The sequence below is a fragment of the Oenanthe melanoleuca genome, unplaced genomic scaffold (genome assembly GCF_029582105.1).
Source record: "Oenanthe melanoleuca isolate GR-GAL-2019-014 unplaced genomic scaffold, OMel1.0 S377, whole genome shotgun sequence".
NCBI classification, from domain to species: Eukaryota; Metazoa; Chordata; class Aves; order Passeriformes; family Muscicapidae; genus Oenanthe; species Oenanthe melanoleuca.
The window spans coordinates 1,923-17,861 of record NW_026613026.1 but is presented as its reverse complement, the minus strand read 5'-3'; the positions used below and the strand labels follow the sequence as shown (position 1 = coordinate 17,861).

At 52.9% G+C, this 15,939-nt stretch overlaps 1 protein-coding gene and 1 pseudogene across 1 annotated transcript; one reads left to right on the top strand and one right to left on the bottom strand.

Moving 5' to 3' along the window:
* Positions 1-249: 249 nt before the first annotated feature.
* On the bottom strand, positions 250-2,683 carry LOC130266955 (serine/threonine-protein kinase pim-1-like). Its single transcript, XM_056516211.1, is given in 6 exon segments — positions 250-530; positions 1,544-1,827; positions 1,830-1,938; positions 2,101-2,134; positions 2,270-2,526; positions 2,577-2,683. Coding segments are annotated over 6 exon segments (810 nt in total). The 3' UTR covers positions 250-511.
* Positions 2,684-14,580: 11,897 nt separating this feature from the next.
* LOC130266954 (tubulin-specific chaperone C-like) lies at positions 14,581-15,554 on the top strand (annotated as a pseudogene).
* The last annotated feature ends 385 nt before the right edge of the window (positions 15,555-15,939 follow it).

The following is a 15,939-nucleotide window of genomic DNA, read 5'->3' as shown; positions in this document are numbered from 1 at the left end:
TTCCCTTTGAAATTGTCAGGGGGTTCTTAAACAAAGTCTCACTTAGGGCTTTTTGCTTGGTTTGGAAGTGCAGAAGAGCAATTCTCCATCCATCAGCTCCAGACTGCACTGCCTTAAGAACATGGCCCTCCAGACAGGTTTTGTCCATTTGTGGCATTTCTAGAGAAAGAAGAAAGTGCAACTGCACAATTCCAGCCAAAAAGGAATGGAGAGTGGGACAAACGAACATCCTGTGGAGATCCAGGCGTTCAGCTGGGACTGTGGAGAGTTTGGGTTCTTGCCAACTGGCTGTGTGTCCCTAACTGCAATGCTTTGGCCTGCAGGAGCATCTGGTTTGCTTTTCCAGTGATTGCCAAGAGATGGGTGTAGCATATACATGCCAGGCCCCTGGATCCAAATGCGCACGAGGATCTCTCCCATCTTCTAGGGCAAATGAACACCCTGCAGCCAAGGATCCCAGAAAAGGTCTTCTAAGGACGGCCTGTCCAAGGGTTGCATGGACAAATGACTCTTAATAACATCTTGGCACTCTGAAGAGAGAAACTAGAAATCATCAGCTGAAGAAGTTGCTCCCCCCATTCCTGTGGCCAGGCCATGCTGGGTGTGCCCAGGGTTGTGTCTAAACTTCCCCATGGATTCTCTGCTTGGAGGAGAGCAGGAGATCAGGACATGTGCCACCTCCTCCGCAGCTGCCAGAGCAGGATGCTCACGAGCCCGCTGCAGTCTCCCAGCACTGGTATTTCCCCTGTGCCCAGAGATGAGGATCCACCTTGAGAAAGTCCTCGTGGGAACAAGATCCATCCCCAGATGATCTCCTGGCCCCTCCTGAACAGGTGCTTCCCCATGACCAGGTGGGACAGCAGGAGGCCCAGGGACCAGATCTTTGCTGCCTCACTGTGGTAGCGTTGGTGGTGGAACGGGCTGTAGGATAGGGTTCCTGTGGAATACAGATGGAGTTCATCAGGGGGATGCTGCTGCTCCCAGAGCCTGGCCCCAGCATCCCTGGGCATGTGGGGGCTGCCCCAGTGGCACGGGGTGTGACCCACTGTCCTCTCACCAGAACCTAGGAGTTGTGTACAAACTCAGGGTTGGAAAAGAATCCACTGGTGCTGGAAGAGGGCAGGAGAAACCCTGGGAAGGCCCCTACACACAAAACAAAAACACACCCAGTGGTGGAGAAAACCCATTCTTCTCCCTGCATGGCCCCAAAAGATGTTAATAAGCCAAGGCAAAAAGGGGGAGCAGGGCAGTTCAAGCCCTTTCTTGCCTGCACACCAAACTGGCTGGGGCATGGGGTCAGACCCCCCTCTCTGCTACCCCACGGGGGTTTTGTCAGCCTGGCTGCTCCTGCTCCAGCGCCAGCCCAGGGCAGAGTGTGTGCTGAAGGCTGTCAGCAGGGCTGGGAGATGGTCCCCCTCACACTCCCACCCAAATCAACTTGGCTCAAGCATTAATCCCATCCCAGCTGCAAAAGGGGGAATCCCCGGTGCTACACCCAGGCTGAGCCATGAGATGCCCGGGAGCATCCCCTAGGAGGGCTCACCTACAAACGGGGTGTAGGCTGTCTTGGAGGAAGGTGCTACAGCCACAGTCGATCAGTTTCAGCTGTCCAGTGGCCAGGTTGAGCAGGATGGTCTCTGCTTTGATGTCCCTGTGCAGGACCCCGCAGATGGTGCAGAGCCTCACGGCCTCCAGCACCTGACGGAACAGCTCCCACACCTCCTGCTCCGGCAGCAACCTCCGCTCCGCCAGCAAACCCGAGAGGTCCTGGCACCGCTCTGGACGCTCCAGCACCAACAAGAAGCTGTTGGGCAGCTCAACCCAACCCACTCCAGGAGCTGAATGACACCAGCACACCCCGAGGGCACCTTGGCCAGCAGCACGATCTGCAGGGGCACGATCTCAGTTGGGCTTGGGCCGTGCCAGGGCTCTGGGACCCTTCACCCCATCCAGAACGCTCTGCATTCCCCGCTCACCCCACGCCCGCTCTCCCTGCAGGGCTCCCGGTGGCTCCCACCCTGATGGGACCCGGTTCCTCGCCGCCCGGCACGCCCCGGCTTCACCCACTGGCCCCACTCGCTCTCCAGCTTGTCTCAGTGCCGGATGCGATCCCGCGGCACGTATTCGATGGGCACTGCGAGCAAGGGGCAGCAGCGGGCTGAGCTCACCGCCTTGCCGCCACACCCTGACAATTCCTCCTTCTCCTCCTCTTCCTCCTCCTCCTCCTCCTCCTCCCGCTCCCGCCGCGGCCCCGCCACTCCCCGGGCACTGTCCGAGAGCCGCGTCACCGCCCAGACGCTGCCGCAGCCGCCGCGGCCCAGCAGCGAACCCAGCCGGTTCCGCTCCTTCAGGCCCTGCTGCGCCTTCCCTGCCGGCGAGACGCGGCTGTCAGCGCTCGGCCCGGGGCCAGGAACGGCCCCCAGCGCCTCTCGGCCGCCCCGGGCCGGGCAGCCCCAGGCGTTCGCTCTTTGGAACGGGACAGCGGCGGCTCGGGGCCGGCGGCCGCGCTGCCGAGCTCGGGCCGGGCTCAGGCCAGGGGGAGCCAAGGGAGGCGATGCCGCCCCAGCCCCAGGCACTGATGCCCGCCCAGCAGAGCCACCGCCAGCACGGCCAGAGCCGGGCGGAGGCGAGAGTGCGGCGGGACGGGCGGGGACAGGGACGGGGCAGCCCTGGCTGGGGGCATGGCCTGGTCTGGAACGGGGAGAGGGAGACTGGGAGAGGAGGGGGACAATGGGAGCGGGAGAGGGAGAGCGAGAGAGCGTGCAGGACTGTGAGAGAGGGAGAGAATAAACAAGAGCGAGTCGACAAAGCCGCTTCTTTTGCTTCTTTCGCTGCTGCTGCTGCTCCTGCCGCGACCGCTGCCGCTGCTGCTGAAACTGAAGCGCCAGAGCCGTTTGTCCGCGTGTCTGTTTGTCCGTTCCTCGCTCACCCCTGTGCCGAGCCCCTCTCTCCCTACTGGCAGCCTTTGGGTCTGTCCAAACATGGGAACTTTGCAATGTTGAGCCAAGATCCAGAGTCTTGACTCCTGCGCAGTAGAAGAGAAATCCCCTTGGATGCTGCTGTGCATTGTCCCTGATGAGGCTCAAACACTGTCTGAGCACATTCCCTGAATGCAGAACTTGTACCTGACCCAAGCACCGCACTTGTGTCTCCAGCATGGCTTTCCAAGAAAAAAAGGAAAGGCAAACTGTGGGTAGCTCATGGTATTTTACAGTGTCTAAAACTTGTCAAGTCATGGATCTTAGAGCTGAGATGCATTTGGAATTAATGGGATGGAGAAGTAGTGCAAGATGGAAAAGGGGAGCATAAAAAAATAGAAAAACATCTTGGAGTTTCTTTCCATTTTCATTTCATTTCTTAAAAGTTGTTTCAGTTTTCCCAGAATCTTCTCCATCGTCCTGTTTGCTCTTTCTAAGAACCTTTCCTGGACAATGAGGTGCAGCTTTTGTCACAAGATGTGCCACCAACTGCAGTATGACTCTCGCAGCAAAGCAGGACAAAGGTTTTGAGAACTTGGCAATTTGTTATTTCTTTTCCTTGTGGGCTGGAGAGTTCTGCCATAGGTAAGGTTTTCATTGTTTCCATTCTAACCTAAGAAAACAGGAGGTGATACCAGGAATTGTTAGGGAATGCAACCATGACTGAATGCAGAGGAAATCTCCAGAGCCTGCAGCCACAAGTGTAGAGTTGTAGATAATCATTCCAACACCCCTATGGACATCTTGAAAATTATCTAGAATGTGAAAATGGGCTGGCAGAGGGAGATTGTTTCTGTGTTCAGTTTAGCTGATTCTACATCTCATGCACTGGTGTAAATCAGAAGTACCATCAGTTCATGAGAAGCACCAGAAAAAGCTGGACCTCTCAGTAGGTGACTGAAATCATCAGAAAGGAGAAATGCTGGGAATGAACTTTGTCTGTAAGAAGGGTAATTTTTCCTAATAATTTCCAGTTCATTTCCTCTGCTTTTGTCCTGTATAGCAAGGCTATTTGCATGCCAGATTCCCCATGAAGTGAGAACCCTGAGCTTGTGGAACTGCCTGAAGGATGCCCTGTTCCTCTGCAGGACACTCAGGCTGAAACAGGAGCCTGAGCCCTCTCTGGGGAAGCCTCCTCCGAGCTGGAATTTGTGCCGTGCTGGGAGAGGAGGAGCAGGGGAGAAGGCTGGGCGCTGTGTGGCAGGAGCAGGAGGTTTGGGCCGCAGGACATTCCTCCTGCACCGCTGCCCCACAATGGGCGGCCGTGCCCGGGGCTCTGGGCCCGGCCCCGTGTACTGTGGGAGCTGCCCGGGCTGGGCTCAGGATCCTGCTGGGGCTGGGCAGCAGGCTGGGCTCCCACTGGGACCAGCAGCAGCTGGAAATACCTCTGGGCATTTCCATTTTCTGCTGCTGCTCAGAAGGAACAATGAAGCAAGGTGAGAAGTTCTGGTTTCTCTTTCTCCTGGTGGATTTTTTCATTTCATTTGACACTCCAGAGGCAATTTCTGTGATTCTATTTCAGCAGCACCAGCAACAGGGCTGTGTTTGAGCACTGCAAAAGTGGCCTGTGTGTCTTTAATTCTCCTCAACTTTGTGCTCAGGGACTTGTGAACATTTCAAATCTGCAAATCATAATGCCTGCAACATATAGCCTGAGTTCCCTGTCACAAAAGCACTCTGATTGAAAAAGTAGCACTGATTGAAAAAGACAATTTCAGTTTTACAGATAAAATTCAAGTGGCTAGTAGAAGACGGAGAGCAGCCAAGATCTACAATTACCAAGGCAAAGGCAACAAAAAGGCAAGAAAAGCCTTCTGCTGCCACCTCAGGGTGAGCAAAACAGGATTGAAAGCAGCAGTGGAACCCGACCCTTTCTCTCCGAAGGTTGGGTCAGGGCAGCACAGGCGGCCCTGAGGAATCAGGGCTGTGTGTGGGTGGTTGTTGCTCTGCTCCAGAATTCACCTGCAAAAAGCCCTTGGGAGTGAGGCAGGAGCAGGTGGGAAGGGGCCGGTGCTGCTGCTGCTCCTGCCCGGGAGCCCCGGCTGGGCTGGGCCGGCGCCCACTGAGCTGCGGCTCCTGCTGCTGCCAGAGCTGAGCGGGACTGGGGACAGGGAATGGACACGGGGACAGCAAAGGCCTTGGGCGGGACTGGGGACAGGGAATGGACACGGGGACAGCAAAGGCCTTGGGGCTGCAGGGATGTTCACCCTCGGGCAGCGCCAGCACAGAGCTTCAGCCCACAGTTAACCCCGAGGGAAACGCTGGGGAAAGGCTCCATTGCAGCCTTTTTTATTCGTCACTGTGAAGGGACTGAAATAAAAGGGGAACAAGCCGGGCTTGACCCCTTCTCTTGAGAGGAGCCATGAGGGTCTGTGAGGGGCCATGAGGATCTGTGAGGGGCCATGAGGGTCTGTGAGGGGCCATGAGGTGCTGTAGGAGGCTGTGAGGGGGTCCTCAAGGGCTGTGAAGAGCAATGAGCAGCCATGGATGGCTGTGAGGGGCCATGAGGGTCCATGAAAGGCTGTGGGAGGCTATGAGGGGCTGTGGAAGGCCAGGAACCTCATGGAACCAAAGGTCCATTGTGACACTGCAGAACCAAGAAAACTGATGTTGGCAGTAAAAAGGGCCATGGAACCAAAAGTCCATTGTGATATTGTGGGGCCTCAGGGAGCCATGGAGACCGTTATGGCACTTTGGGACCCATTGGAGCCAAGGGGCCATTGTGACACTGCAGGGCCTTGTATGACCAAGGGGTCATTGTAGCACGGCAGGGCCTCATGGAATCAAGGGGATCGTAGTGACACTGTGGAGCTCTGTGAGACCACAGGGACATTTTGACTCTGTGGAACCAAGGATACCATTTTTACACACTGTGACACCAAAGGGCCATTGTAGAAGTCAGGGAACCAATGAGACCATTGGGACATCACTGGGCCTCATGGAACCAAGGAGCCACTGTGACACTGTGTCACCATGGAACCAAGGATACCATTGTTACACTATGGAACATGGTGGAACAAAGGAGGCCATTGTGAACAGGCAGGGGAACCTGCTGAAACCATTATGAACTTCAAGTTCTTGTGACACCAAAGGGCCATTGTGGAGCTGCAGTACCTTGTGGAACCAATGAGACCATTGTGCCACTGTGGGATCTCATGGAATCCTGGAGACCATTCTGTGCCTCTGAGGCCTCGTTGAATCAAGAGGCTTGGCAGGGCCTCATGGAAGCAAGGAGACCATTCTGGCACTCTGAGTCCGCATGAAACCAAGGGACCATTGAGACACCACAGGGCCTCATAGAGCCAGAGCAACCACTGTGACTCTGCAAGGTCTGATGGACACAAGGGGCCATTGTGACACTATGGTGCCCCATGGAAGCAAAGGGTCGGTGTGACACAGCCAGGTCTCGTGGAACCAAGGGGCCATGGTGATTCTGAGGAGCCCAATAGAACCAAGGGGCCATTGTGACACCACAGGACCTTATGGAACCATGGAGACCATTGTGACACTCTGAGACCACATGGAACCAAGGGGCCATTGTGTCATTGTGCAGTCCCATGAAACCATTTTAACACTGCAAGGCCTCATGGAAGCAAGGGGCCATTGTACCAATGCAGAGCCAAGGAGAACATTGTGATATTGCTGGACCTCATGGAAACAAAGATCTGTTGTGATACTGTGGGGCCTCATGGAACCAAGGGGTAATTGTGATGCTGCAGGGCTCCAAGGATCCAAGAACATGGAACAGACCTGGTTGACTTGGCCTCCTGGGGCCAGAACTGGTCCAGCTGACCTTGGCACGTTGAGGGTTGCTTCTCATCTGCCCCTGAAATCTTAAAGTTCCGTGCTTTCCTTCCTGTGGGAAAGAACTGTCTTTCTCCTCCATGTGCCCAAAATTGGGATACCTCCAAATTTGATTATATCCAAGGATTGTTCCCATATGAAACCTGCCAGGACTGACAGCTCTGTCTGACCTTGGCCTCATGGAGGCCACCTTGCATCTGCCTTTAAAGCACTGGGGGACTGTGTTTTTCTCCCATGGAAAGAAACATCTTTCATGTCCAGGCATACATGGCCAAATGAGAATCTGCCTCTAAAATCCTTGTATCCAAGGATAGCTCCCAGACAAAAGCTGCCAGGACTGTCTAGGTTCCCATGGCTTCCTGAGGGCCAGCTCTCACCTGCCTTTGAAACATTGGGGCCCTATACTTTTCTTCCTATGGAAGAGAACTGTCCTTCTTCTCCAGATGCCCAGGGACTAACTGGGATTTGTCCTCCCAAATTCCATCTATCCAAGGATTGCTCCCAGACAAATGCTGCCAAGACAAACAGGTCTGTCTGGCCTTGGCCTCCTTGGGACTGCCTCTAATCAATCAGTCTTTGAAACACTGGGGCTCTGCCCTTTCTTTCCTGTGGAAAAGATTTGTCATACCGGTCCAGGCACCCATGCCTGAAATGGAATTCCACCTCCTAAACTCTACATATATCCAAGGGTTTCTTTCAGACAAAAGCTCCAATGACAAACAGGTCTGGCTTGCCTTTGCCTCTGATCTGCCTTCAAAACCTGGGGTTCTGTGGTTTCCTTCCTGTAGAGAAGAACTGTCCTCTTTGTCCAGGTGCCCAAGGCATCGAATCCTTGACCACTAGATAGGGACAAAGGCGCTTTGTACTCAGGGGAGTGGAGACTGAGGAGAGCAGAGGAGAGCCCTGAGAGAGATGGAAGGGTGGTTTCAGGGATGGTAGATCCTTCTGACATGGTGGAAAACTGCCAGAGAAAAAAAGAATTAATGCCAAGGGCAGCTGGGACGGTCCAGAACGGACAGAAGGAGAAAGGAATTTCTCTCCCAGAGCAGGGTTGTGGTGCAACACATCCACCAGAAAGAGTCTGGAGCAGCCCAAGGCTTTGTGTGGCCAGGCAGAGGCAGGCAGGACGCGGAGCTGCCAGCAAAGGAAGGGCCAGCGAGGTGGGGCAGCCGGGGGATGACGACAGCCTGCAGGGACAGAGGCACAGGGCATGGACACTGTAGGACAGCCTGGGCTGCAGAGGGCACAGGGATGGGCAGCAGCTGAAAGGCCCTGCCAGAGCCAACTGCTGCAGCACTTGGGCCATGGCTGCTGGCCCTGGGCCTGAGGCCAGCAGGGGACAAGTGAGCCTTGCTGTGCTGGGGCCTCATTGCCTCCTTGTCCCTGCTCAGCAGCCTGGCAGGGGCCGCCCCATGGTCCTGCCCTTGGCATTGCACATCCCCAGAGCCCAGTGGCCCGGGAAGAGCCCTGAGCAATGAGGGAGGGACAGGATGTGCCTTGCCAGGGGCTGGAGCTCAGCCTTGGCCCTTTGCATTCCTGAAACACACCCAGGTTTGCTCAGCATCAGGGACACCTTTCCCTTGTTTGTGTCCACCTGTCATCAGTGCCACCACTGTTCTGATCTACCTGCAACATGGGGACATTTTCTCAGTGGAATCCATTAAAACATCAAGAAACTTTGGAGTTTCAATTTAATTTTTGAGTTATGAGAAGTTCTTTGAACAATCTCTCAGGGACTGTGTCTGATGTAAGCAGTGCCAAATCCCCAAGAGGTTCATTAAAGTCCTTGTGCTGTGTCTGTGCTGCTGAGCTGGGCTGGGCTCCTGGCACAGAGGCAGATCCCAAGGTAAACCAAGAAGAGCTTCAAAAAGACATTTCTGCTGAGGAGCAGCTCCTCTCCCAGCCCAGCAGGGCTCAGGGCACTGCCTGCAGGCACTGAGGGCACAGGAGCCAGGCACAGACAGGCTGAAGGCAATCAGCACTGGGAAGACATTGAGCTGAGACTTCACCTGGGGAAACATCTCCACAGCCCTGGACATGGTGAGTCTGTGGGTGCAGGGCAATGTCCCCTGTGCTCCTGGAGGGATCTCCTGGAGCCAGCACAGCCCACAGCCTGGGCGATGTGTCAGGAGGACTCTCCCAGTTTCTCTGAGGCACAGAAGGAGGAGGATGTGCTGCAGAGCAGGGCTGCCCTGGGCACCGTCAGAGGGACAGGGCAGGACGGCTCCTGCTGCCAGGGACGGCTGCAGGGGCTGAAGCTGGGGCTGCAGCCAGGGCTGCCCAGGGCTGTCCTGCAGAGCAGCTCCTGCAGCCCTCAGGGCTCTTGGCCAGTCCAGGGGATGTGCCACCTGCCAGGGGCAGCTCTCAACCTGCCTGGCAGCTCCCCATGCACTGTGGAGGGGAGCTGTGGGTGCAAGGAGAGACTCCTGTCAGGGCAGGTCCTGCTGTGCAGAGGGTGCCTTGTGGGTCAGGGATGCTCAGAGCTCCAGCTCATGCCCAGGTCATTTCTGAGGGGACTTTTCCCGAGCTTATTCAGGGTAGGAATTTTCATACCTGAGTCTCTTCTTTCCTGAACCTGTGCTCCCACTTTTCCCTGGCTCAGCTTGGTGGCAATGGAAACTCAGCTCTGCAGGGCAGAGAAGGGGCTGAGGCTTGTAAGCATTTACACTGAGTTTTCCTGGGAACCTCAGCAGGTGCCTTCACGGCCCCAGCCTCCAGATCCATCCAGCATCACCTTTCCAGTGTACCCAGGCCTTGGTGAGCTGTTCTTTAATCCCTGCAGCCCTGAGCAGCTGCAGGGCAGAGCTGGCCCAGGGGCTGGGCTGAGCTCTGGCAGCTCTGGCAGGGAAGGAGCCCAGGGCCACAGGAACAGCTCGGGCTGGGACAGCTCCAGCAGCAGAGCCATGGGCAGGGAGGGAGGGAGGGAGGCAGTGCTGAGGGAAGCCCTGCTGCAGGGCAGATGTGGCACCTGCCAGCCCTGCCCTGCAGGGGAGACACTGCCCTGAGCAGCACAGCTCTGGTGTCCCCTCTCAGCCAGCACAGCCCTCAGCCTGGGGCTCGGGGCCCTCAGTGACCTCCTGGGCTGGCAGAGCAGCACCAGACATGAAGGGCATCTCTCCTGCCATGTGCCATTCCCTGCTGACCAGGGCCTGAGGGCCACTGTCCTGCCCTGGTGCTGCCTGGGAGGGGCTGTGCAGGGCTGGCCAGGGAAAGGCTTTTCCTCAGGGCTGGCTCTCTCTCTCCTTGCCTTGCCCAGGTGCTCCTGGATTGCTGATGGGCTCTCGGGGAATGGCAGTTCAGCTGCAGGCTCAGGCCCAGCCCTTGGGCTCCTCCTGTGCAGGCTGAGCACAGCAATGGATGTCCCAGCTCCCTGTGCCCCAGGAGCTCTGGGCAGGGCAGGCTGGGAGACTGTGAATGAGCTGACTCTCCTCAAGCAGTTCCATGGACAGGACCCTTGGTGTGTGCTTGGGATGCCATCCGGGCTGGGAGGTGTCTCCAGGGGACACTGGGGGACAGGAGTGTCCTTGGCCTGTAGGAGTCTCAGAAAGGCTGAGCAGGGTTGCTCTGCTGTGGGTCCCTCTGCTCTCAGCTGTGTCAGGATGATTTGAGGGGAACACAGTGACTGCCCTCCATCTCAGAAAGGACACCTGGGGACAGATGGAGTGACCGAGCAGCTCCCCTCAGCCTTCACTGAGTTACAGCCAATGCTCTTTCCTTGCACAGTTCTCTCTGATCTCCCTGGGCACGTCAGGAATCCCTCTCAAGCTGCCTTTGGCCATCACCATTCCTTAGCCCGGGGACAGGAGATGCTGCCAAGCTCCTTTGCCTCAGCAGCAGTTTGGTGCAAGCAAAGGGGCCAGATTCCAGCAGAGCTCCAGGCACAGGGCTGAAGGAAGGGCTCTGGGAAAAGGAAAATTGGCTGGCACAAAGCAGCTGGAACAGAGATGGGAGAAAGGGCTTGGACCTTGCTCAGGAAAGTCTCCCCTGACTTATCAGTGTCCTCCTTTAACAGGACCCCATGGCCTGAGAGAAGAAATGTCCAACAGCAGCTCCATCAGCCACCTCCTCCTGCTGCCATTGGCAGTTAAAACTGTTATTGATGTATAAAAATTGGTTGGTGCAATAGGTTGGATTAGGCCATATTTAGGGATAATTAATCATTAACTATTACCTTTATTTGAATTGCCATCAGGGACTATTTTCTTTACTGATAAGATATATTTGACTGCTGCAGCAGAAAAGGCTTTAGAAGAAACTGGACTGGCTTTGACGTGTAAATCTGTTAACAGGATAGATCCTTGTGTTGGAGTGTTATTATTTACCTTAAAAGATCATGAAGTGCCATGTGGAATATTGGGTCAATGGAATGATGAGTGGGGAGATACATTGCTTATTTTGGAGTGGATATTTTTATCTTTCAGATCCTGGAAAACAGCTCCAGGGCTTTATGAACTTTTTGCAGACATTATCATCAAAGGTCGCAGACGTTGTCATGAGATTTTAGGCCATGATCCTCTAACTGTTGTGATAGCTGGACAGCAATGATACTTTGAACGGTGTTTTCAAAAGCCTTATGAATTGTAATCTGCTTTGTTTTATTTTACAGGCCAAATAACATATCATTAGCTTTCTCACCCTATTTTGACTTTAACCAGGGATACTAGCTTTCAGGGGAAAAATCTATCATTTTTTCTTGTCCTGATTGTCAGATGACTCATATTTCAAAATATTACGGTACTAATCCCAGGGGTCTACTCCCTTTGCAAGAATGGCAAACTGATGTTACAAATATGCCTGAATTTGCTCATTTAAAGTATGTTCATATTATGGTTGATACTTTTTCTCATGCTGTAGTTGCATCAGCATTTGCAGGTGAAACAGCTCAAGATGCTATTCATCATTTTTGTCATGCTTTTTCTATTTTAGGTGTTCCCTTGCATATAAAAATGAATAATGGTCCAGCATATTATTTCACAGAAATTGCAAATATTTTCAATCTGTGGGATTGAACACTCTATGGGTATCCCCCATACCCTGGCAGGCCAAGCAATTATTGAAAGTGCTCATGGTGAAGTGCCAAATTCAAAAGCAAAAATGGGGGAATGTAAAGGGGAAGCACCTCACGTGAGATTGGACAAAGCTGTTTATGTGTTAAACTTCTTGTGTCCTTTGCCTGATTCACAGATGTATCCTATATTTCTTGATTTTTCTTTAAATTCTAAACAGCCGAATTTTCATAAGGATGTTAAGGTATGGGTTAAGGATTTCATTACTGGAATATGGGCTGGCCCAGTGCAATTAATAACATGGGGAAGAGGCTATGCTTGTGTTTTGGCTGAGGATGGCCCTTGTTGGGTTGCTGCTCACTGTGTTAAGCCGTACTTGGAGCACACCAGAAGGAGCAGGATGGATGATTCCACAGCCAAAGCAGAATGCATGGGAGACACCGACCATCAGGTGGATTGAAGTGTGGACTCTGAAAGAACACCGTGTGAAGGTGATCACTCAGGGCAAGTAAATGGGGACATCTGACTCAGGCTGAAAACACAAATTTAAATTGGTGGATGTTACCTTTACTTTAGGTTTTGTTCTCCTCCACAGAGAGGTTGGCAGGACTGAGTGATGTGTCTTGCACCATTTCCTTTCACACAGCATTTACTACCCCAAAAGACAGGAACTCAGTGTACCTAGGGGAAAGGTATTGCTTTTGTATAAGGGTGTTAAATTAGTAGCTGAAAGCCCACACTTTAAGCAACTAGGTTTGCTTGCATTATGATAGCAGTGGCCAGTTGTAAAGTGGATGCTGCTTAGTTCTAATTGGTGAGTGGACAGATGACTTGGTCTTTTGGCCACAAAATGCAATTCTATGTGGAGGAAAATTTATTGAACTAAAAGTGAAGGTATCATTCTGCCACAAATGTGTCATCAAGGGATTGTGGAGTCTGTAACTCTATTTGAAAGCTCATTTTCTATGTGTCTTTTTAATGTAATTTTTATTGATAATGTAAGGTTATGGATGCCGGGATTCTGAGAGTGTGTATTTTATGGATTTACCAGATTGCAATGAGTCAATTTATGGGAATATTTTAATTTTGAAGATGAGAATAATTGAATGGTTTCCTTGAGAGTTGAGGTATTGCTTTGTCTCCCAGTTGTCTGCTTGGATTTCTGCAAGAGCCCTGCAAAATCCTTAGTAGCTGCACTCTTGGTTTAAATTAAAAAAAAAGGGGGGGGGGGTTGGATTATGGAAGGGGATTACAGCTGGTCTGTGAGCCAGAGAGAGTTAATTTATAAGGTTTACTTCTGAAAGTAGTTTTATCAAGGCCATTGGTATGGAGACTGAGAAGAGAAGAAGAAAATAAGCAAGAAGAAACAAACCTGCAGCTGAGAAAAGTATTTTTAGAAAAGTTTTGTGAGAAACAGAGGTGGAGATGGTTTTACACCAGTGAACCTCATGTCGATCTACTGTAACCAATGAATAAAGTGTAAACTTTGTAGAGTGTATGAAAGACAGCATGCTGTTCTAATAAACAGATTTTACCCTTCTGAAATGCAGTGCATCCTTTTGATGCCTTCAGATCCCAGCTTTCTGTTCTGCTTGGGTATGCTTTCTGTTGTGCTTTAGGGTAATAAAGGTGAAACAGTCTGATACCAGCTATGGGCTCAAGGACAGTTTCTTCAGACTCCAGGCCCAAAGTATAAACAACCTGAGAAGAGGAGGGCAGGCCAGCCAAGAGAAGAGGAGGAGGACACCTTAAAATTTGAAACTATTAATTGGATGGCTGACTCCTGTATGTAAATGGACTGAAGTCTATAAAAATGTAAAATCATGTGACCAAGCTCTCTTTTGCATCCACCTTGGAGCCACTCGGGCAGGGCAGGGGCCACACTGTGGCACTGTTGCTGCCAGGGTGTGGCCTTTGAAGGCCTTTCAATAGATACCCATTTATTTCCCCTAACTCTGTGTGATCTCTGTTCCAGCTCGTAAAGGCAACAGTTTTTGGCGAGCCAGGCAGGAGAGGAGGCATATGGAAAAATCCCTGGACTAAGGCCGGCAGCTCTGGAAAAGGCCCCAGCGGAGGTCCAGAGATATCAGAGCCAAGAACCCTGGGAACAGAGATGTGTGAGTGACGGAATAAAAGGGTATTCTGTTAGTTTAGCATCTGGGTTAGCTGCTAATAAGATTTGTGATTTGTAATTTGTAATTTGTAATTTGTAATTTTGTTAAGTGTGAATTTGTTTTGGAGAACCTCAGCACAACAATTCTGCTCTTTATCTATAAGAAGGACTGCCTTCATAAAGAGCAGGTTTGAATTGCAGTGCTCTTGGCTTGAAGCCAGAGTGGTGCAGGTAATTAGTGTCTGTGCTGTGGCTCGAAGGGTCGTGGTTTCAAATCCCGACTGTTTGGACTGTTTGGTTTGTGCTTTGTTGTATAGTTCAGGATATCAGAATGGGTTGCACATCCTCTTCTGAATCTGATAATAATAGTATTCCAAGAAATAGCCCTTTGGGGCTAATATTGAAAAGCTGGGCAGATCTGATTGGAGAAGAGTCTGAGCTTTCAAAGCCTAAACTTATTAGACTCTCGGAAAAATTTTGGCCAGTGTATGAATTAGATAATGGAGAAACCTGGCCTAAGTTTGGAAGTTTAAATCACAAATTAATATCAAGTTTAATATCCCAACTGCGTAGAGATAAATTTTTTGAAGAGCTAAAATATGCCCGGCTTTTCCTGATATTAGCATGTAAGCTGGACCGAGAAAAAGAGAAAGCAGATTTGGACCTGGTTGCGCCTGCCATGAAAGCAGAATCGGTCCCAACTGCGCCGGGCACGGGCCTGGGCCGGGGCACGGCCCCTCCTCCCGCAGCCCCGCAGAGGGGGGAAAGGGGGGGCGCGGCTCAGGCAGGGCCCCGGTCAGTGAAGGAGGAGGAAGGCGGGCCCTGGCGGTCATGCACACTGCCCGCGCTGCCGTCCCCGGCACCGCCCACGGGGGTCGGGAAAAAAGAAAGAGATAACGAGTGTGTGCAGCCCTCGGTGCCGCCCCGAGAGGAGGGGCCGGGGGACAAGGCCTTTTACGAAGAAGGCGGAGAGGGAGCCCATAGGAGAGGTGGCGCCTCCTCTGTTCTTAGGCTTGATAGCTACCGTGGCAACCCCGAAGGCCGGGGCGCGACCCCTCCTCCCGCAGCCCCGCAAAGGGGAGAAAGGAGAGGGAGCACGGGAAGCGGGGTGACAACAGGCAGCAAAGCAGGTGCAGCCGAAGAAGAAATTCGTCTTTCGCGTCCCCAAGGAAGAAGCGGCCCCGAGCGGTGCCCCGCGCCCCGCCGAGCTCGCCGCGCCCGGCCCCGGCCTCGCCAAGGGCGAATCGGGCAGGCCGCCGCTGTGCAGGTTAAGCGGCGCCCAAGACAGAGAGCTAAAGCTGCTGCAGCGGGGCTTGCTGCTGTCGGAGCTGCGCGGCTGCCGGGTGCGGCTCCGCAGCAACCCCAACGCGCTGCGGGTGCGTGACTGCCGCGGATGCCCCGCGCTCTGCGGGCCCGTGCCCACCTCCGTGCGGGTGGAGGCTGCAGCGCCTGCCCGTGCGCGCTGGCCGGTTAGCAGCTCCGCACCCACCGCACTACCCACTGCTGGGTCTGTGTGCGAGTCACCAGCCGGGCCATCATCGAAGCCTGTCCCAGGGTCTCCTTCACCCCCTACTTCCAGAGTTACCCTGGTATCGAGAGAGATTTCGAGTTGTCTGGGCTCAGCAAGAACAAAACAGTAACAACTGGAACCTAGTGGGGCACATTGACTGGTTAACTCATCCACGAACTCTGGGACTTAATCCCCAATATGTAATTAAATAATTCTACTTCATATTTAAATTTAAAACTATAATGTATGGCTAGATTTCATAGTTAAAGAATACCTGTTAAATATTGTTTACTGTTCTTGCACAAGTTGCTGCCATAATCTGTAGGTATCACTGTGAAATTTGCCAATTTCTAAAAGACTTTATTGTGAGTTCTAACTTATTGAGGTGGAGCAAAGGCCACTGGTACACGAACGACAGTGAGCCACTGTTAGAGCTGTTGTGCTGCTTTCACTCACCCAGGCAGACTAAATTAGTTACAGTGAAGCTGTCCTGTGCTATGGGCTGTTCCTCTGCCCCCTCCTCTCCTG